The sequence below is a fragment of the Ammospiza nelsoni genome, chromosome 2 (genome assembly GCF_027579445.1).
Source record: "Ammospiza nelsoni isolate bAmmNel1 chromosome 2, bAmmNel1.pri, whole genome shotgun sequence".
Classification (NCBI taxonomy): Eukaryota; Metazoa; Chordata; class Aves; order Passeriformes; family Passerellidae; genus Ammospiza; species Ammospiza nelsoni.
In genome coordinates, this window is record NC_080634.1 from 58,263,036 (window position 1) to 58,284,818 (window position 21,783).

The window sequence follows — 21,783 nt, forward strand, 5'->3', positions numbered from 1 at the left end:
TCCTCCTCAGATACTGTTAGAAGACTCCTCTATAAACCCACAGGATTCCATCAATCCTTCAGGATTTACACAACACAAAAGGCGAGGTGCACTATCAGGAAAACTTCTCACATCATTTTGGTTGTCAATCGGCAACTAAAAAGGTGGAGGGAGGGACCACATTTTTAACGTGTCACTCTGAAACGTGAATCCAACTCTGGCTGGATGTGAGAAGTGCTTGAAGAGGCTGCCTGGACAGAAAGCAGGTGAGGAATACTAAGGTTTTCTCAAATGGATTCTGAAAAAAAAGGGGGGGGAAAAAAGCACTTTCAAATCTATTTCAAATTCACAAAGTATCAGCACATAACATAATTCAGTGTTTATATGGGATCACAGGAAAATTTTAGCACTGATACCTCAGCGAAGCCTATGCCAATTAAAACACTGCTAACTTCAACTTGATACTGATTTAACTTAACTCCACATCAAACACTCCTGGTGTTCACACAGGAGCCTTGACCCATTTAGCAGATGCATTTTTAAGTGACATCTCACATTTTACACCTGCAACTCCTAATACAGACCTACAGGCAAGGCAGAGCAACCTGAAGGTCCCTTTACCATCACACTGTGCTAAAGGCTTTCTACCCTGACTTCAGCAAATTGAGTCAACTGATGAATTTGTAAGATGTTTCTGGACTATGCAGAAATATCCTTTTTTCTAGAATGGTCTCTTGAAAAGAAAACCAAATTGAAGCACACCTACTAACTGGATGTTTTTAGCTGCATATTACACTATGTAGAAGGAGCCAAATGTTCTCCTGTCACTCAACATACTGCTAAAGATGTAAGTTGCTCTTTTTTTATTGTGGTTTGTAAAAAGAGGGGCTATCTTTTATCAGGCCAGATGTCACTGAGGAAAAGAAAAAAAAAAGCAGGAAAAGCTTTTGGGAAGAAGCCCCTTCTTCAGGCCTGAAATAGCAGCAGTAGTCTTGAAGGTGAAAACCAGCAGAGAACGACTTGTAAATTTAATTAGATTATGTAAGAAGCTAGACCATCTTAAAAAAAAGGGCACTGATATCTGGAGCAAAGGAAGGAAGAGCAGGGAAGGAGGAGATAAAAAGGGAGCTCCACTGGCACACACAAGGAAAGCAATGAGCAATTCACTGCCTAAGGAAGGCGAGGGACAGGGAATTGTGTCCTGTGCCCTGATGTCTCTGCCAAGTCCAGGATCATTAGCAGCATTAAGTGTTTCAGGTCCCATGATGTCTTTTGAAGGTATTTTATCAATGTCTCTTAAGAATCGGAGTTCAAGTGAGGTCTAGATTTGTTTCAGCTTGACAGGCTGCTGCAGAAAAGTAAGTCCAAAGGGGGAAAAAGAGGTCTAGGCATTACTGCCCTTCTGTCTTTTATCTCGACCCTGACTACTGGGCTAAATCTCACTTATCCTTATAAGAAAAATAATAAAAATATACCTGTCCCAGGCAGCCCTTTCACGAGTGCATAAGCAGTGCCTCTGAACATCCCCAACTCAATTTCCCTGAGGGAGTAATAACAGGAAGAGTTCCATAGCTTCCTACTTATTGCCCTATAAATGTTTTCAAAACATCACTTATTTGGAGGAGATCCAGTACCCAGTACAGCAAATGTATAACAGAATGAGTTTCTGTGTCCCTGTGTCACAGCCCTTGCAAGGTCCAGAGCCCCTCAGCAGCGTGTGGGGATGGCAGCGAGGAGGCAGCAGCTGGAAGTGGCCAGGACAGCTCACAGAGACACAGCCCTGTCAGGCTGCCCATGGAGGGGACACCCTGGATGTGATGGAACATGGGCAGCAGTGCTTCCCCGGGGGGCTTGGGAAAAGCTGGGTGCACTTCTCCTTGGAAAGTCAGTGTGTGGATTTACCAGGCTGCCTGTGTTAAACTGGAGGCTAGTTTGGAACATGGGGGTGCAAAGACGCTTCCTAATACAAGACAAGGAAAAGAGAATGGATATACATAATTGCCTCCCTGAAAAAAAAAAAAAAAAAAAGAGGAAAAAGAAAGGATGCATAGGTGTGCCCAAAAGCTGTACCATCTTGCACCAACTGGCAAAAGAAAGTGAAAATGTGATCGCCCCAGCTCAGTGACTCTGAATAATGACAGAAGAGCCAGTGATCACACCTCCCGGACACCTCATAAGAAGTTAGACAAAAATAAATGTGTTACTGAGAGCTTAAAAGATTAGGAGCAAGAGGAAAATTGGTGTTGAAACTCCTGAAATGCAAGCACAGGCAATGAGGGAGAGGCACCAGCCCTGCTCTGGCCCGGGGCAGGTCTGCTTGCTCTCCAGAGGTCCCTGCCAGCCCTGCCCCTCTGACTCAGGAGGGATGAAACCCCGCTCGCCGTTTGGCAGGTGAATCTGAGCAGAGCCCCGGCACACAGAGGGCCAGCCCTGTCCTAGGGTGCATCAGGCACAGCACGGCCAGCCGGGCAAGGGAGGGGATTGTCCCGCTCTGCTCTGAGCTGCGGCGGCCTCACCTCGAGTGCTGGACGCCACAACGTAAGGAAGACATGGAGCTATTACAGCGTCCAAAGGAGGGCAGTGACGATGGTGAAGGGCCCTGAGGGGAAGCCGTGTGAGGTCGCTCGGTGAGTTGATCCTGCAGAGGCGGAGGGGAGGCCTCGGCGCACTGACAGCTCCCGGTGCGGGTGCCGGTGCCGGTACTGGTGCCCGCTGTCCCCGCTGTGGCGCTGCCCCGGCCCGCGCGCCGGGAACCCCGCGCTCGCGCCCCCCTCGCGCGGCGGTTCCGGACGCGGCCGCGCGGGGGCGCCGCTGGCGGAGGGGCGGGGCGGCGCGCAGTGCGCGTGCGCGGTGACGCGCGGGGCCGTGCCCGCTATATGAGCCCCGGCAGGCGCTGACTCGGCCCTTTCCGCCCCGCTCCCGCCCCGCGCCCGGGTCGCTGCGCTGAGACCCCGCGCCCCCGCCGCCCCCCACCGCCGCCATGATCATCTACCGGGACTGCATCAGCCGTAAGGCCGCGGAGGGGGGGGCGGCGCGGCCGGGAGGGGCGGTCGGGCCGGCACTCGGAGCGGGGCGGGGGGGGGGGGAAGCGCGGCCCGGGCCCGAGCGCTGGGCCCGGCGGTGCCGGCGCGCATGTGCGGGGCTGGGCCGGGGCGGGGGGGGCGCGGAGCCCGGGGGCGGGAGCGATGGGGGATAGTGGTGGGTGCCGGGAGGCGGAGGCTGACGCGGCTGGGTGTGTATGTGCGTTTCTCTGTCCCTGCAGAGGATGAGATGTTCTCGGACATCTACAAGATCCGGGAGGTGGCGGACGGCCTGTGCCTGGAAGTGGAGGGGAAGGTGAGTGCCCGCCCGCCCCGAAGGAGGGAGGGAGGAAGGGTTGCCGCGGTGACTCACGGCCGGTGGGGAGGGGGGGTGGCCTCCCTGCGAAGAGCCCGAGCAGGGAAAGAGAGAAGACTCACCTTGGCCCCGTGCCCCGTGCTGCCGTAGATGGTGCCTGAGAGAGCCCGAGTCAGCCAGGCTGGAGTGTAATGGAGATTCGGTTGTGCACCGTGTGGGAGTCGTGCTTGGGAGTCATAGAATCATAGAACGCTTTGGGTTGGAACGCACCTTGGAGATCATCTAGTTCCAGCCTCCTTGCCATAGGCAAGGACGCCGTCCACTAGACCAGGTTGCTCAAAGCCCCATCCAGCCTGGCCTTGAACAGTTCCAGAGGTGGGGCATCCACGGGTTCCCTGGGCAACCTTTGCTAGTGCCTCCCACGTAAAGACTTTCTATCCAATATCTAATCTAAACCTACTGTCTTTCAATTTTAACCCATTCCCTCTTTTCCTGTCACTGGGAGATTAGTGCTCAAGCTGCAGCCAGGTTCCTTGCACTGAACTGTGTCTCAAGTTGTGCCCTGCTGTCAGGTCATAGGAGTGTAAGAGCGGTAGTGCTAAGGTTTTTTGCAGAGCCGTTAAGTTTTTTGATGTCTCTAAATCTAGATGGTCACCAGGACAGAGGGTCAAATTGATGACTCTCTAATTGGTGGCAATGCCTCTGCTGAAGGTCCTGAGGGAGATGGAACAGAAGCCACGGTCATAACTGGTGTTGACATAGTAATTAACCACCACCTTCAGGAGACCAGCTTCACAAAAGAATCCTACAAGAAGTACATCAAGGATTACATGAAAGCGTAAGTGTTGGTAGGCCTTTCCTTTCAGTTGGGCTGCAGGGGTTTTGTGTGCTTGAGATTGTAAAAACAGCATTGGATTTATTCCTATCAGGTGTTCATTCTGATACAGGTGTGAAACTGGCTGTGAACTTCAGTAATGTCTTAATGCTTGGCAGAACCGGGGCTCTAAAGAATGGGGGATGGAATACGTGTGTTTATTGTGGCTGAGGTAGAGGAACTGATCGTGTGCTTTGGCTCTTATTTGTAGCTTTGCTGTTTTCTATTTGTCCATGCCAGACCTTCATTTGGAGGAACTGAGGTGGTAAAGAAAAGCTTCTGGAGCTTTTCTAGAGTGACAGTGTAAACAGCTAAAAACCGTGTGTGAATGGGTCTTTTTGCTAGTTCATGGTGTAACAGCTGTTGGCTGGTGTTCAGTGGGGTTAATACTGAAAGTGAAAAAGCTTTGTGATGTGGGTGATATTCCTGGTGCTGTGGAAAGGGCTTGCTGATTTTTGCCTATCACTAGCCTGGTTGTAAAATAACCTTGGTAGGAGTGGCAGGTACTGTTCTGTGATTTTACTTTAAAAAACTAAGTTAAAATTTGGGGGCTTTGAGAGGAAGTGGGGGGAAAGGCAGCAAAATCTAAGTTTGACATGTAGCTGGGTCAACCCTTTCTGCTGTGGCATCCTGCCAGACAATGAAGATATTAAGCTAGAACATGTTTTCAGAGCATTTTTTCTTTGTCCTTCCAGAATCAAAGCCAGACTTGAGGAACACAAGCCAGAGAGAGTAAAGCCTTTCATGACCGGGGCTGCAGAACAAATCAAACACATCCTTGCCAACTTCAAAAACTACCAGGTGAGTTATGTCTCCTTACAGCAGTATTGATAAGCTGTGATTGGTTCATCTGCTGAACAGCTTGTTGAGACTGTTGATGGCACCTGTTGTGGGGATGCTAACTCGACAGTCTTTGAGAGTAATAATGGCCCTGAGAGTCAGGGAGGAGAAACAGCCAGAGACTGTTAGCTGTTTGGTGGTCTCATTTCAGCTGGTAGTGCTTGTAGTTAGCTACATTTGTTGTTATGGTGATTCAGGGACTGTGCAGTTAGACCTGGAAGGTAGATCACTTTGGCCCCTGCTGTCTCTTGCTCTGTTCATAGCAGCAAGGTAAAATTATTGAATCACAGAAGGTGTTGGGTTGAAAAGCATCATCGAGTTCCAATTCCCTGCCATGGACAGGGATGCCTTCCACTAGACCCAGTAGCTCAGAGTCCCATCCAGCCTGGCCTCAAACACTGCCAGGGATGGGGCATGCACAGCTTCTCTGGTCAGTCTGTGCCAGTGTCTCACCAGTGCCACAGTGAAGAATTTCTTCCTAATATATAATCTAAATCTGTCCTCTTTAGAGGTTCAAAGTCATTTCCTGTTGTCCTATTGCCATGTGCCCCTGTCAAAGTCCCTTTCCAGACTTTTTGTAGTCCCTTTTACATACTGGGTGCTGTAAGGTCTCCCTGGAGCCTCTAGGGGTGAACAGCCCCAACTTCCTCAGTCTGTCCTTATAGGAGAGGTGCTCCAGGCCTCTGACCATCTCAGTGGCCTACCTAGGCTTGGTCCAGCAGATCCACATCCTTCTTGTGTTGGGATCCCAGCTCCAGAGCTGGATGCCGCACTCTGGGTGAGGGCTTAGCAGAGCAGAGGAACAAAATCATGTCCCTTGACCTGCTGGTCACTCCTCTTTGGATGTCTGGGTTTCTGGGCTGCAAGCTCACAGTGCTGGGTTACACAGACTTGTCACCCAACATCCCAAGTCTTTCTCCCGAGAGCTGCTGTCAATCCGTTCCCAAGCCCTGCATGTATTTGTGCTTGGGCTTGCCCTGACCCAGGTATAGGGCATTGCACTTGGTTTGTCGAACATCACAAGGTTCCCATGGAGTCACCTCTCCAGCCTGTCAAGGTCCCTCAGGATAGCATCCCTTTCTTCTGGTGTATCAGCCATGGTAGCACAAAGATTGACAAGCTGCAGGGAAGGAAAATCCCTGTGGCTGGTCAGGGAGACTTTTAAACTGAGCTTGGTGATGTTGCATTGTTTATACAAAAGTATTGTATAAAAAGGCATTTTCTCCTGGCATTAGCCAATTAAATGTCTTAGAGACACATTCCTCTGAAGTTCTTTGTAGGGGAGAACATGAATCCAGATGGAATGGTGGCTCTCCTGGATTTCCGTGAGGATGGTGTGACCCCATATATGATTTTCTTTAAGGACGGCTTAGAAATCGAGAAATGTGTAAGTACTGAACTGAGTTAATGTGCCCAAGTACATGGTGAGCTCCTTCATCTTTTGTTCTCCTGTATCCCTGTTGAACAGTAGCTGCCAGTTTGAAAACTTTAAGTATTGTGCAAGTACAGCCTGATTGGTGCTTTAATATTATACAAAATGCCTGGTGCTTTAATATTATACAAAATGCCTGAAACTTTGAGTACTATTCAGTTGTACTAAAAGGGGATGTATATCACTGCTGTGATTCATGGTGACTTATGGCCAAGAAATGCAGAAGGGATGGCCCTGGTGAGATGTAATTGGGAATGGGTTTAAACCATTAGATTAAAGAGCAAGTCCTCTGAAATGGAGCACTTCTACTTTGGATCTCTTTTCTGGGAGTTAACTGTGAAGTACCTTGCATGGTCATATTCTGTCTTCTTTCACTTAATCTGATGCCCTTATACAAGAACTGTCAGTATAAATACTGCCCTAAATTTGGTAACACAGTATTACTTGACCAGGTACTTAACCTTTTTTCTATCTGGAATCTCCCAACTACCTGAGCTCCTGTGGTCTGCTCCTATGGTCTGGAATGTGGTTGCCCACAAGAGAGTATTTGGATCTCAACACTTGTGGGTTTTTGGTTTGCTTGGACACCTGTGGAATTCACTGCAGTGTGGGACCAACAATTGCCTTGCCCATTGTGGACTTGTGAAGTCTGTATATAGACAGCTAAATTTATCTGTAAAGCTTCTCACAGGCTTTCTGGTATGCAAGTCATGTAAAGATGAGCCAGATTCTGGTGTGCAGCAGTAGCCCAATTAAAGGAACACTTCAGTTGGCCAGACAAACACAGCACCTCCCACAGCCTGATGAGGGGGGATGTCTGTTCTGGTCCTGGAACAGGTGATCACCTGCAGGGCACCTCCTGGGAGCAGAAGCTTCTGTGCATCTTCTCTATGGGGGCACACCTTTTGGATGTGTTGTTTGGATAACTCCACCTACTTCAAGGTGGAGTACAAGAACAGTAGCAAGGTGTTCCCATGTGCAGTAAAACCTGCTTCAGCTTCTTGGTGCGGCTTTCTTCAGAGACAGCTGGGTACATTGTAAGCTCTGGTACTTGTTTAGGATGTGCTTGAGGGGAAACATGAACCTTGGTGTGTCAAGCAGGAAGAGTGTGAATGAGTGCTCAGCCTGGCTTGTTTAGCAGCTGGTGGGTGCCAGTTGCTCTGTACAATTGTAAAAATGATCAGCATCCTCTGATAGACCATGAGCACTTTTCCTGTTGCTCCCTGGTTTGCACTAAGATGCAAAAATAACTTCCTTGCGCTTTCTGCCTGCCTGACTGTGGCAGCCCAGATTGAATTAGGGAATACACAAACAAGTTACAGAAATTTGCTGGTAATGTCAAGACCTTTAACTAACACTTGCTTACTCTTGTTTCAGTAACAAATCATACAGTATGGTTTTGGATCACTTGTCTTCATAGCTGGCTGCTGTTTCTTCTTCATCGGCACAACACCAGGAATCAGCAATGTCTAACTGGACTGATGTCATCTTGAGCTTTATTCACTTATTTTGACCCTGATTTGGAGTGGAGGCATTGTTTAAAAAAAAAAAAGAAAAAAACATCTATCATGTAGGTTGTCTAAAATAAAACTCATTTAAACCCATTCTAGGTGATGTCTTTTGGTCTGATGTGTCTCTCAAGGTGACTTGAAGGAGAGGTTGCACCATGGATTGATGCTGCCAGTAGCACAGCTGGTGCTAGAGCAATACAACTGGACTGTTTCCAGACAGATTTCACAGTTTGCCTGTGGTACTGGAGTGCAAAAGCAGGTTGATATCAATAAGGCAAAGTCCAAGAAATGCCATAATGGAATCGACCACCATTTTTTGTGATTTTGCAGTCTTATGTCTGGAAGAGATAAGAAATTAGTAACAAAAACATCCCTGAATGGAATATGTGCTGCTCAAGCTGAATGCTGGCACCGAACTGCTTTGTCAGACAAGAGCACTTGAGCCTCTCTTGAGCTATAGTAGGTCTCCAAGATCAAGGCAGGAGGCTGAATGGGAATACTGGGGAGAGAAGGTGAAATGGCTCAGTTTTCCAACACGGCTTGGCTGTGGTACTTTGAATGTGACAGCTGTTGGGGAGCATATGAACTAGAATTCAGTCAAGTTGCAGGATTTGTGGTTTTTCTGTACTTGGCCTCTTGGAGAGTGATGTTGGAATGGCCTAGCTCTGCCCTAGATGTCCTCCAAACCAGGTGTATGCCTGTATTTGGGACTTAACTGAGTGTTAGTAAGTTATGTTCCTGCTGTGTTCCATGTTAGGGAATGCATCTGTTTGACAGACCTGGAGCAAACACTGTTGCTTCTCAGGTTCTCTTTTGAGATGCAACAGTAACAGGTTCCTTGCGCTTTCTGCCTGTCTGACCCGGTGGCAGTTTGGATTGAATAAAGGAACACAAATTTCTTCCAGATCCAGAGCCCCACCTGGATCAAGGGGATGTGTGTTGCTGCTGACCCTGTTCCTGAGCAGGGATGTTGCCTTGGACTGCTAATCATTAACTTTTCCTGCTGCAGTGATGGCAGAGGCATAGAAGGCTAAGGTGCCTGAAAGGGGAGGGCATGGCCCACTTGCTGTTTATCTCATTTGGGGTTTTCACATCTTTGCTGTCTTGTGTCAATTTTTGGCCCCTGGTGCTGCAGGGTGGAGGTGGAAGGGGGTTCTGCAGGGGTGAGATAGATGTGGCAGAAGGCTGGGAGGAGTGAGAGACTGGAGGAGGGAGTAGAGCCTGCCCTAGTTATCTCCCAGGTTCCTGTCTGGTTAAATACACCCTATTTTAGTTCTGTGGGAACGTTATATATACGGATTTTTAAATTTTTTTTGTTTTTTAAGCTTTTTCAGTAAAGGATTTTGAGTCAGCTGTAGTGGATGAGGTACAATTTTGGTGTGGCCTGCTTCACCCATTGAGGCTGGGAGGCAAGTTCAAAGCCTAGATAAAGCCACTGAGGCAGCTTGTGCGTTTTCTTGCAGAGGATGTGTTTAATGAGGCCAGGTGAGGATGTTCTCTCCCCTTTCCTGATGCATCTTCATTAAAAATGAGAACATTAAAAGACAGGGAGAGCCAACAGTCCTCAGTTGAGTAAAGTTAGTGTGGGCAGGGCAATGCTGGTATGCCTGTGCTGCCCCTCATAGCCCTGGCTCCCACTTCCTGTGAGTCAATGTTTAAAATTCTGGAGCTGATATGTGGGAGTGGAAATGACTCCTCCCCCCCGCTGGCTGGTCCTGCCAAGGCTGGGAGCCCTGGGCACCAGCCTGGAGCAAATTGCCACGTGGCACCTGTGTACAGATGGAGAGCTGCTTTGAAAAGCAGGTGCTTCAAAGCACAATGAACACAGCCTTGCTGCTTGGTTGAATGGCAAATTGTGTGTCATCCTGTCTGTACTCCAGGCTCATTGGGGTATTTAATTGCTGTGTGCAAACATTCCTAACTAGGGAATTCTGTGCTCCAAGCAGGTGTGCTCTTCTGCACGGCAAGCCTCTGGTGGGAAGGCTCCTTTCAGCTTGCTGTAAGAAGTGCCAGTTCAGAGGCTCTGGAGATGTGGGGTTTTGTTTGTTTCTTCAGTGAGCTGCAAGTGAAATGTTCTTGCTGGGCTCACTGCACTTCCCAAACATGCATTGCTGCCTTCAGTTTCTCAGGATAAGCCTTGCTGCTCTGCAGCATCACATCTGTCAGATGCACCAGGGAGGGTGTGGCAGGGAAGGACTGCGGCAGTGCCAAGTGCTTGTTGCAGCTGCACTGCTGTGGTAGCTGCCTGCTCTGCAGTCAGGCTGAGGGAGAGCTGGGAGTCACTGCATGCTGGGCAGGGGAGCCCGTGCTGGTAAATGTACTTGCCCACAGTCCGTGACACAGCTCTGTGCTGGGGAGAAAGTCTGCGTATTTCCTCATGGCATAGCTCCTCTTCTTCCGGCCCATCTTCAGCTCAAGCAGCTGTTTTGTTTCTGGGCCTGAAAAGCTGAAGTGGTTTGCAAAGGAAAGTCTTCATGCTTCAGACAACAGCTTTGGAGTTCTTAAACTGATAAAATTCCCTATGATAACAAATTAGCTTTATTTAATTAACAAATTAAGATACACAACTGAAGGACAGCTTTAAGACTTAGCCCAGTCTTGTTTTAGAATGTGCTTATCAGGCTTGCATCTCGCATTCCTGGAAAGATACTTTCAGTGGATTTGGGAAGGATCCAAATTGCATTTTTCTTGAGCCTCATGGAGCAGGTTAAGCAGCTGGGTAGAAACCTCCCTTATGTTGGCTGGGGTCTCAGGCTCTGTGGGGCCAGGAGGCCACTCCTGCACCCACTAGGAGCTGGATGCTGACAGGAGAAGGAAGGTGGATTTGCTTAAAAAGAGAAACAAACCTGCCTTTCTAGTTTCAGGCTTCTGTGGTTAAAGGAGTGATCCCTTGGGCTGAAGGAAGCAGCTGCTGTGCTGGGCACGTCCCATTGTCTCCTTGACTTTTTGCCCTCAATGTCTTATTATTGTCTTACAATAATAGTCTTTGCCACCTCACCTACAAATCCATGCTATTTTTGCCCTCTGGAAGCAAGCAAAAAACCCCAAACACTTTCCATGCCCCACCCACTGATGTTAATGTCCATTTTGCTGCTTGGCCATCTGCTTTGAGGAGAAAGGGTGCAGACCTGGGGGTGTTCATGCAGTGCAGGGAACATCTGGTGTGCTGGGAGAGGCACTGGTGTCCCCCACTGCCCCTCTGGGGTGCCCAGCTTTGCCCACTGACCTGAGGGTGGATGCCAGAGCCCAAGTGAGTGATGGTCTTTGAGCCTTGTGCAGCCCTCAGCTTTGGCACAAGGAGGGAGAACCTGCAAAGGAAGATTCTAAATGAAAGTATGTAGGGAACACAATTGGGTTTGATTGGTGTTGGGGGCTTTTTTTTTTGTGAATTTTTCACTCATTTTAGCTCACAGCCAGAAGGCAGTTACAATAAGCACAGGACATGGGTGTTTCCAAACAAAATAATACTTTTCTTTTTTTTTTTTTTTAATTTGGAAAAAAATGGAAAAGCTGCAATTTGCTTACTTCCCTAAGCAAGTCCCTGGCTGTTGAGCTGGCACAGGTCAGCCCACTTCAGTCTTGGCGGTGGGCAGCTGTTCAGGGAGGATGCTTTCTTTAAAGAGCAATAGTATCCACATCAAGATGCTTCTTTCTCATACTCTGCTGCTCACTTGGAGCAGATAGGATGTCTCCCTCTGCTCCTGAACCTCCATCTGCACTTTAGCTCTGTACCACTTCCCTGGGGTGTCGCTGCCATTGTAAGCTGGGATGTTTTGCTCTGGACCAGGAAATCTCTGTCACTGTAGCTGGCAGTGGGAGAGCAGCAGTTAAACACCATGTTCATTAGCTCAGGGATAAACATCTTTGTAGGAGGCAAAAACCCTAGCCAAGTCTGGACGTTTTTGCCCTAAACAGTACCAAATCCATTCACAAGGGCACAATCTTGCTGGTTTGCAGTCCCTGTGTCTTGGCTGCCTTTTGGTGGAAGTTGCAGCTGGAAGCTGTTAAGCAAAGATCACAGCCAAGTGCCTGTGGCCAGGGCTGGTGGCTTCAGGGAGCTTTTTGAGTGCCAGCAAATGCTGGCAACCCTGCCAGTGTGTTCTGCAGGAGTGGGTGGGATGTTGTTGAGTATGCACATGGCTGCTGGGCATTTTAATCCACTAGAGCTGCATTCATCACCTTCCACCTGAGGCAGAAGGGATCCAAACACCCTTGAAGACATTCTTAAGACTATTTTGGTTGTGTGATGCCAGTATTGCCAATGTGGCAGCAGCTGGACTTATTGATAAAATGCTGAACCATTGTTTCCTCTGCAGCCCACACTTTATCCTGGGAGCTAACAGCTGGGATTCACCTCCCCATTTGTAACCAGCAGCAGTAGGAAGGAAGCACTGCTGGCATCCCACTGGCATGGGAGAGCAAACCTCTTTTCCTATCTGAGTGAGGTGCAGATGTGCTGGCACAAAGCAGTCCAGCTGTTTATTTTTTTTTAATAGGGAATGTCCATGAACATAAATGTTGAGAAAGCTTTTTAAAGATCAACTTCCCAAATTACTTGTAGCAGAGTGGTTGAAAAATGACCATGTAAAGCTGGGTACTCCTGTTCTCCTCAGCTAATAAAACCCCAGTGTTGCCACTGCAGTTGTCTGGTTCAAGGGCAGAGGTTTGGCTGCTCTACCTACAGCTGGGTGCCCCTGGCCTCTCCCATAGCAGTAGGGAGGAATGATTTTGCTGTCCCTGCAGCTGTGCTGTTGCAGCCACAGAACTGCCTGCAGCTGCTGGTGCTTCCTCATGCTGCCCACAAAAAGGTGCTTCAACTCTGCCTTTCACCCACCAGCTGCAGCTGCCCCAGCCTGCCAGCCACCCCCAGCAGCGTGTGCCATCCTGGTACCCCCATGCCCTGATTTTCAGCCGTGCTCATTTCTGGGTTAATTTCTTCTCGGTAGCTGTTACAGTGCTGTGTTTTGGATTTGGAATCTGAGCAGTGTTTGTAACACACCAATGTTGTTTTTCTGCTAAGTCGTGTTTACCCTAGGTCAAGGACGTTTTTATGTTGTCTCATGTGCTGCCAGTGAGAAGGGATGCAAAAGAAACAGGGCAGGGGGGGAAAGCACAACTAGAACAAAGGCCCTGGGCTCACCACACCACAGAATATTCTACACCACAGAATGCCGTGCCCAGTATATAAACGGGGGAACTTACCCATAAGGGGGGGTTCTGCCATCAGAGGGTGATGAGCACTTGTATTGTCCATCACTAAGTGTTTTTCCTTTTTTATTAGCATTTTAATAATTTTTTACCATTACTACTGTATTTTATTAATTTTCAGTTATTAAACTGTTCTTTCTCAACACACAAGTTTTACTTTGATTCTCCTCCTCTCGAGGAGAATTTCCCTGGTGCGGTGGGAAAGAGAAGGGAGGTTGAGTGAGCAGGGCATCTCTAAAGGGGTGGCTGTCACCTCATGTCTGCTCAGGTCCCTGCTGATACTGCCTGAGCTTCCTGTGTATGCAATTTCCAATGACTCAAACTGGTCATTCAGGCCAAGCAAGGCTGGAGAGTGGACATGCTTTTAATTTCATTTAATGGCATTTAGCACACAGAAACTTCTGCTCATGCCTGTGGGACCTTCTCACCAAGCAGCATTTTGACCGCTAATATTCAAGAACATCTGCATGAGCAGAGTTCAGCAGCATATGGTAAGACCAGCAGGGAATTGTTCATCACTGCTGTGAGTCCAGAGTTTAAATTAATCCAAATGTGGGGGCCAGGGAATAAGACCTGAATGCCTCTGAGCCTCCTCTTCTGGCAGATGGAAATCCTGCCAACAGCACTTGTGTAAGGGCGTCATGCAGAACAAGTGCAGCAGAGCTGCAGAGCTTTTCCTGGTTATTAAGTGATGGATCCAAACGAGGTTCTCCCAAATGCTCAGTCATTATCCCAGCCTTGCATGAATTTAGTCCTGCAGTGCCCTGGGTTACTGCAGAAGGTAGAATATGGGGCTCATAGTGGCATATTTATCTTGCTGCTTCTGTCTCTAAAATGGTTTGTACTGTAAGATCCCATGGCTCAGATGCAGGCTGGATGATGACATGCCAAGGGCACCTAAATATTCCACCTTCATCTTTTCCGCATGCTCCCACCAGGCAGGAGCCAGCAGAGCCTTTGAATGCATGGCACAGGTCCTGCTGCCAGCACAGGAGAGCATCTTTCATGCTTTAGATCAGCATCTCTGTGGGCTCATTGTTCCCTTCTCTCATGCCACTTGGATTTTGTGGCAGCTTTTGAGGGTAAAATTCCAATTATCCCCTAACATGCTAGAAAAACTTTAAAATCATACAGGAAGCAGGTAAAAAAGTAGCTCACAAGCTACCTGGCTTCTGGACTCTCCACTGGTTATCTTTTCTTAGTTTACTATGATACAGCATTTCCATTTTTGAAATGGTGTTTCCTCACTGTCCTGCTCATTATTTGTAACTGGTGCTACTTCACAGAAGTACAGTTTGGCATCCCTCAACTTTTCTGGTTGCTCACTGGTTGAAAACCCCACTGCTTCTTTTTTCTGTTTACTTCTAGCACTCTACATGTTTTTAATGATACCCATAAAAAATCAGCCCTTTGCAAACACCATAAACCCCATAAAAAACGTAGTGCTCTGCACATTTTCCATTACTCCCGAGCAGAGCTTATTTACCCTGTCCAAAGGCACTCTGCAGATCAATAAAACACCTCCTTTACTTACATGTTCAGGCATTTCTTGCTGACTATGTCCCTCTCAACTGAAGACAAACTGTGAACCAGCTCACATAAAACCAGAAATACAAGCAGATCCTAAACTTTCCTGCTGGAGATTCCACTCAAGGTAACCATTTCTCTCTGGAATGTCACAGTCATTTCTACCTGTGGTAAGGAATTACACCACAACCTAACGAGGATTGCATGGCATCTCCCTGCATGGTTTTAGAGGATCATATGAGGGGCAATAAAATGGAGAAGCTTACCTAGACTTGCTGGGTGCTTCCTCTTCACCTGCTGAAACAGGACACAGATCCCACAGAGGAGTCCAGCTCATGAAAGGCAAGAGCTCTCATCCTACTCATCCCTGAACACAAGTCCACAGAGGACTCGAGCTGTACGATGAGGACAGCAGTGTGAGCAGGCCCTGGCTACTGCCCGGGAGCACTTCATGTTCCAGCAAGACACAAAGGCTGACTTCCTGTGTTCCTCTCAGCATCCTCAGATGGCTCCTGCAGCCATCTGCCAGCGGGGTCCTGCTGTAGAGCCCGAGGAGACACGAGTCAGTGGCAGTATTTATGAAAGCACACAGCCCCCTGGAATGCGAGCTGCTCTTCAAAACTTTCAGCAGTCCCTCCCTGGGAACTGGGCACTTAATGACACAGGATGCTGAGCACCAGCTCAAAATGTAGCTGTAGAGAGATACCTAAACAAAAAACTCTAGAAAAAAATCAATTGAGCAAAATTGTGTGACTTAAGAGTTGTTTTACAGACCTCTGAAAGCATTTGACCACTCCCTAAGCCTTTCACTGCTTCCAAGTGGACTAATAATGGAATGTTTGCTTCTCACACAGACCTCCTGTGGCATCAGGGTGAGCAGCAATGATGCGTACACCTGAAGGACATGAGAGAATGTGAAAGCTGAGCTATCAAACCTCACCTGCTTAATTTACAGGTATAATAATGAGGTTATCTCCACTCTGTGTTCTTTGCTCTAACATAAAAGCTTTGAGAATATCATTAAATAGTTCCTTCCCTGCTCCCTCCTAAAAAGGATGTTGAAGGAATAACCCTTGCAGTGTGCATTTAAAAAATGGGGGAATAGAGACACAGACACATTTAGCAATCTTTGCCAAACCACAGAGGAACCCAGTGGCAAAGCCAGCAATAAAAACATGCTTTGAACAAACACTTCAGACTTATGCCACCTAAATCATAATGTGTTCAAGTCAATATTGTGTGGTACAAATTAAAATAATACTTTTATTGATATACTTAAACAGAACATAGATATCAGCATAAAAACCAAACAAAAGAGAAAATTGTTCCTTCCTGTACCTAACAGACGTGTCATTTATTCTCAGTAATCACATGGAGGGGACTGACATCTTCCCACTCACTTTACGGGTTTTTAACTGCATTGGTTTGTTCCCAGGGAGTCTAAGGATTGTGATGAGCACCATGGTTGTGGCTGTTCTTCCCAAAGCCTGATACCAGGAGGAGCAGCATGTCCATTCCACACAGACACTGCACAAAGGGTTGTGCACATATGCAGGCTTCCAGACAAAGCCCTGACAGATCCCAGCAGAACCCAGGGTATTAACCCAGTTACACTGGAATGCAAACCCACAAAGTTATGGTTTCCTCTAAGACACATTTTCCATCAGTTATCAAGACTAGGAAAAGCCACAAAGCTGCGAAGAAAAAGTAAGAGGAGAACTCAGCAGATTTCTAATAAAGATAAATCTAATACAAGTTTATTCTATAAACTTTTCCTGTCAAAAGACAAAGCATATACAGAAACATACAAGAAATATTCCTTGGGGGAAAAAGCTACAGAAAATTACAAAGTATCAGCTGCTTTAATTTATCTTTATCCTTGCAGAATTGCACTGTGCTCAGTCCTCTCTGTGAACACCACAGATCCCTGAGTGCAATCACTCTTACATCATAAATATTTTTGCTAATCACTCTTTTCTTCTCCTTGGTAATGTCTGTATTCTGGCTTCAGCTCCCATGTGTTTTTGTGGGTCCCCTTCACGTTGTAGATGCCTATTTCTCTCAAAATTTCTTTCAAGTATATCTGAAAGGAAACAAAAGTTCAAATTAAACAGGCAGGCAATTCCCACATTTCCTGCACACCTGCTCAATTGCACGGACTCAGTTCCTAAGAGGCAGACAGCCTGGCTGGCTGATGGGCACTAATTGGTGTGGGAAGGACTCTGGGATAGACTTTTACCCTCAGGCACCAGCAGGGATTAGCACAAGCCTCAAGGGATGCAGCAGGGAGCACAGGAGCCCCAGAGGTGATGGCTCCCAGTCAGTCCCTCTGAGAGGCAAGTACTCCAGGGGCTGCTGAAATGAAGTTACCCACACCTCTTGGGAACTATTATGTCACACATCTTCCTCCTGCTGGATTTTCTCCAATTGAGCTAAAAGCTCTTGACCTTTCTTCCTGCTTGGTCTGGGATTATCTTGAAAATCCTTGCCTTATTCAAACTTTGTCAAAGCCTCAAGCTTTTGGTTTTCATGCCATTTTGCAAAGCTTTAAGCATTTTATTGTGGCCTCATTTTTAGAAGAGAGCTAAGTGTGTGTCTGAGAATTTTCTAATACCTTAAAATATTAAAGCTTGGAAGAGAAAGAAAAAAACCATAACAAGTAGAGCTATTATGCCAGTAGTATAATAATCTTTGACAAAACACAACTCACTGATATTGCCCTCCTTTGCTCTTTATAATAAACACCAGTAATTTTCTTAAGAGTCACAAGAGCCTGCTTGTTTGTTTAATTATTAATTGGGACTGAGATGAGTGGATTGTCATGGCAACTACGGACCACAGTTTAAGAATCCCCACATTAAATTAATAATTGCTCGAGTTCGAGCAATTTAATCCTGTTGGAGTGCTTATATTGAACTGGAGTTGTTGGAATGCTTGTATTTTCTGCATCTGCAGTTCCACTAAATATCAATGTACTCCAAGCTATTAAAACCAACAAATACATGTTGAAGATACAGGAAAATAAGAAAGGCTGATTGTCTAAGTGTTCCTTACACTCTTTCCCTTTTTGCTAAATGGAAAAGCTAGGAAATACATGAACAAAAAATATGGTCTCAGTCAGTAAAATAAGTGTATTTTAGTAAAACTTATCCTTACTCTCCCTCTCCAGGTACACACTAAAAGTATGCAAAGCAGCCCAACACGTAAGAAAGGTGACTGCCAGGGACGTGCATATAAACCAGCTTCTTAGGTCTGCTAGGGTGTTTCCTTGGGATGGCTCCTCAGCCTTCTGGGGCGCAGACGCACACCCCAGCAGGTGGCAGCAGCAGATCGCGGTGTCCCCTCGCACACCTCGTCTGTTGCAGCGATGCCGTCATTGTTCCCCTCAGCTACCCGGGACACAGCTCGCTACGGCAGCCATGCCCTACGCACGGTGCCGAAGGCGCTGGGAGCAGGTGAAACAGCCATTTCTGCATGGGTGTGTGCAGATGTGCACACCTGCATACCCCCTGCCTGCACACGAGGCAGTGTCACCGACAGACACCTCAGAGCATGGCACAGTGGGTGGGAGAAACACCTGGCTGCAAGGTTAAATTCTGCTGCTCCAGTTCACATGGACAGAGAACTGGAAAAAATCCCCCATAACTGCACTCAGTGCCATGAGGTACACTGATGTGCAGTTCCTGAACTGGCAGATCTAGTCTGCCTCGGAAGCTGGGTCACAAGGTGTGATGGTGCTGCTGGCCTCAGGCAGAGTAAAACCACTATGGCTGAACTTTCCACAGCACCCACCCAAACCCACCCACCCAGCTACATGAAGGCTATTTTTAATTTCAATTGCTTTTCAGACCTAATTACCCAGGCTGTTCTGCTTCTCTCAGAGGAAAACTTCCAAGAGTGTAACAAAATGGAACAAAACCAACCCAAACCAAAGAGCAAGGTAAGGTCTGTGACATGGGTAACAGCACTTCAAGCTGGAACCGTGAGCTGCAGCGGCTGAAGATTTGCCACTTACTTCCCATCTCTGCTGCAGGGGGTAACCAGGCAGGAAAGGTGTTAGGGAAGGCAGCTGAGAGCATTAACCCCAAAACATCACTGTGTGTGCACAGACAACACTGAGCTGCTGGAGTTTTTAGACTGTCATGAAACATGGATAATCCCACTGTGCTGTGCTGTAGCTGAGAGCAAATGGCTTGAAGAGATGAGTTCAGGGGATGCTATGATTTTTCCTGCAGGATCAGTTCTCCTTCTAGAAACCAGGATTCCCCACCTGGGTCTGCAGTGCACCAGGCTGGTCTATGTATCTTGAAGTATAGTGCTCTGACACTGTACCATGGAGAGAAACCCCACACTACTCCCAGTGATGCCAAATACTGAATTTTAGAGCCTGGTGATTGCTAATCAGGGGCCCACAATTTTTTCTCAGAAGGGGATCCAGTGTGTTTATGTACATATAATTCTAGCATAGAAAATCATCTGTAGGGGATCTGTTCATATATTTAAAGCATCTTCTGCTCTGTTCTACCTTTCCTCATGATTTTTTCCACATAAAGTGAGATGTTAGCATGGAATTATGGGATAAAAATTTCTGAAGAGTTAACTTACATGCTCTAAAAATACTTCTGAAACTTTGAGGGGGAAACAAACCCTGTTGTATTTAGGATAACCATTACTTAAAGCTAAAACAGAATTAAAAATCCAAACAATCCATTCAAATTTTTAAAAATACAGTTCTTATGCCATTGGCTCCATCCTGCTTCCATTCTTCACAAATATTTGATTTCTCACAGACAGTATTATGTTCTCAGCAATGAAGCCCAAGTCTGGAATTACTGCAATATTTCCAGGAAGCATTCAGTACTTACATCTGGGTAGGTGGCAAAAGATTTGCGTACTACTGCAAATTGTTCTTTTGCATTAGAATGAAAAGCAAATAAATCCAGGTTTCCCTAATATAGCAGTCATTTACATTCAGAAAATACTTGTTTTGTGATTTCATGACACAAATAAAGATGGCAGCAACTTCTTGTGTAACATGCAACATATTCTATAGCAAGGATTTCATTTACCATTTACATTTACCATTACATAAGAAAAGTACCTTTATTTATTTGTAACTTCAAGTTCTCCAGTGGCTTAAGTGGGAGTCTACTGCAAGCTGATGTCATGGTAGATGAGATAAATCTGTACCAGCTTGCATTCAAAGTGATTGAGATAGTGACTGCCACACTTCTCTTACCAAAAATAAAAGCCACTTAGAATTTTCTTGCACTTCCTCCATACCTTCCTCCTATTCCTTCCTCCTTCTCAGCTCCCATGACCCACACACCTTCTCTGCTGCACAGATATGGAGCTGACTCATGAGATAAATGAATGGAAGACATGGATATGTTACTCAACTTTCAAGTTTCTTTCAAGGCACTAGAACGCAGAGAACCTACACAGATTTTACTTGTGTAACGTCTTTGTGCAGCTTCTAACCAAACAGACTGTTTACCTATACAAAGGCTCTGACAGAGATACACTTCATTCTAAATGTGAAGTGAGTAAAACTAGCAAGCATCTTCATTTTTTTTACAGAGTATTTTTTCCACAATCCAGCTGTTACTGTTCTTTTTTCAGCCTTAGCTCTAATAACCTGTGACATTGTTGCTCCATTTAGACTCAAACATAATTAAGTCCCCTTAAGTCTTCTGAAATCTGCAGCTGGGTTGAGGATAGATATTGAAGTTGGCAGTGAAAAACATCAAAACCACTGAAGGTCCTTTGCATGTCACTGTCACCCGGCCACTCTTGCGTGGTCTGCTCAAGGAAAGCTTGAACACAGAAAGAAGGGAAAGAACTGGAAAGTTATGGTTCATACATGAAGAGGCTGACAGGCACTGCAAGACAACAAAACCATCACATAAGGCAGATGTCTTGGTGCTTTTCTTGTCTGTGTATCAAAGCACTGTTTAAAAGCAATAAATAAATCTTAAATATCAAGCACCTAAACTCTTAACCTAAAAATTACCCTATTTGTAAAGGAAATCCAGTGATTTTGGAGGCATTGAGCCTGAGCTCATGATGCCTGAGCTTCTAATATGCATAATCCTTTCATTTAATACAAATTTCATGAAATATAGAAAAAGAGCAACCCCTGTTGCTGTGCCAAAATAAAGTTCAGATGCTGAGGGAAGGGCTAACCATAGACTAACATAAGCTGCTGCTACCAAGAGAACTAGGCTTCAGTGAGGACAGGAGTAGCAGGGGAGACATGAGAGCATTACAGAATTAGGTTCCTAGTATAAAAGCAAACCTAAACAAAAAAGAGACCATTTAGGTTATTTAAACCATCTCTGTCAAGAAAAAGCACACTCACTACAATGTTTGGTATCCTACACTGTCCTACAATGCTGAACTTAAAACTTGGTGATTTCAGTTTGTTGTAAAACATATTTAGAGAGGAGTTTCTAAGGCCTATAATACATATTAAACTCTTTTCTAGATATGTAAAATACACACAGTAGTAACTACTGAAAATGGTTGTATTTACAAGACTTGCAGTACATACCACTGGCTGTTTGGTTATGTCCACCAGGTCTTTAATGTTGTAATACTGATGTTTTTCAAAGGCTGAAAAAAGCATGTCCAACACTTGTTGTTTATCAGCTCGAGCTCTTTTTCCATCTTCTTTCTTCTTCTTCTCATATTCAATCTGTTACAACACATGTTTTAAAGACATTACATGTAATGCTGTATAATTCCCAGTGCTGAACATTAAGCTACAAAAACCTCTTCTATTTAACAAAACACTGTTCAATGGCTGAGTGCTTTTCACCTGGAAAGTTTTCTTTTGAACGTACAAATATTCTTTTGTGAGCATAAACTAAGCATTTTGTCCTCAGCAAAATAAGCTTCTCAGATGTATCTGCTTTAACCAGGAAAAAAAAAATGGAAATAGAGCCTGCAGGTGCCCAAACCTGGGAAAAAAAACTAATAATAATATAGGAATCCAAACTGAGACAGTATTCTAACTCCACCTCTGTTGGTACCAGCTTCTGAGGTACAATGACAAATGTCAAACAACCTCCAAA

At 46.1% G+C, this 21,783-nt stretch overlaps 3 protein-coding genes and 2 non-coding genes across 6 annotated transcripts in view; 3 read left to right on the plus strand and 2 right to left on the minus strand.

Moving 5' to 3' along the window:
• Positions 1-2,714, minus strand: part of SLC25A30 (solute carrier family 25 member 30) — a 32,676-nt gene extending 29,962 nt beyond the window's left edge. Inside the window, exon 1 of one of the 2 annotated variants that reach the window (XM_059466557.1) lies at positions 2,496-2,714. The gene's annotated coding sequence lies outside the window, so the exon portion shown is untranslated. The remainder of the gene's footprint in view (positions 1-2,495) is intronic. The other variant, XM_059466554.1, reaches the window with a different exon arrangement.
• A 102-nt stretch (positions 2,715-2,816) lies between these two features.
• On the plus strand, positions 2,817-8,065 carry TPT1 (tumor protein, translationally-controlled 1). Its single transcript, XM_059493829.1, has 6 exons — positions 2,817-2,987; positions 3,242-3,315; positions 3,963-4,153; positions 4,885-4,990; positions 6,300-6,416; positions 7,839-8,065. Exons 1-6 carry the CDS (start codon positions 2,960-2,962, stop codon positions 7,839-7,841), a joined length of 519 nt encoding a protein of 172 aa, XP_059349812.1. The 5' UTR covers positions 2,817-2,959; the 3' UTR covers positions 7,842-8,065.
• Positions 7,643-7,772, plus strand: LOC132070418 (small nucleolar RNA SNORA31). The gene has a single exon (XR_009417982.1). It is a non-coding gene; the product is annotated as a small nucleolar RNA SNORA31 (small nucleolar RNA).
• A 667-nt stretch (positions 8,066-8,732) lies between the features above and the next one.
• On the plus strand, positions 8,733-8,868 carry LOC132070419 (small nucleolar RNA SNORA31). The gene has a single exon (XR_009417983.1). It is a non-coding gene; the product is annotated as a small nucleolar RNA SNORA31 (small nucleolar RNA).
• A 7,074-nt stretch (positions 8,869-15,942) lies between these two features.
• GTF2F2 (general transcription factor IIF subunit 2) overlaps positions 15,943-21,783 on the minus strand; it is a 78,004-nt gene continuing 72,163 nt past the window's right edge. The window contains exons 8-9 of the mRNA XM_059466474.1: positions 21,261-21,404; positions 15,943-16,790 (exon numbers count right to left, since the gene is read on the minus strand). Of these exons, the coding sequence (XP_059322457.1) occupies positions 16,671-16,790; positions 21,261-21,404 (264 nt within the window). The 3' untranslated portion in view covers positions 15,943-16,670. The remainder of the gene's footprint in view (positions 16,791-21,260; positions 21,405-21,783) is intronic.

Bases quoted from the DNA above. Each gene is read 5' to 3' on its own strand.
- TPT1 (XM_059493829.1), top strand. From the start codon at position 2,960: ATGATCATCTACCGGGACTGCATCAGCC. The intron at 3,316-3,962 runs GTGAGTGCCCGC...CTCTAAATCTAG, and splicing joins GCCTGGAAGTGGAGGGGAAG to ATGGTCACCAGGACAGAGGG. The intron at 4,154-4,884 runs GTAAGTGTTGGT...TTGTCCTTCCAG, and splicing joins ATCAAGGATTACATGAAAGC to AATCAAAGCCAGACTTGAGG.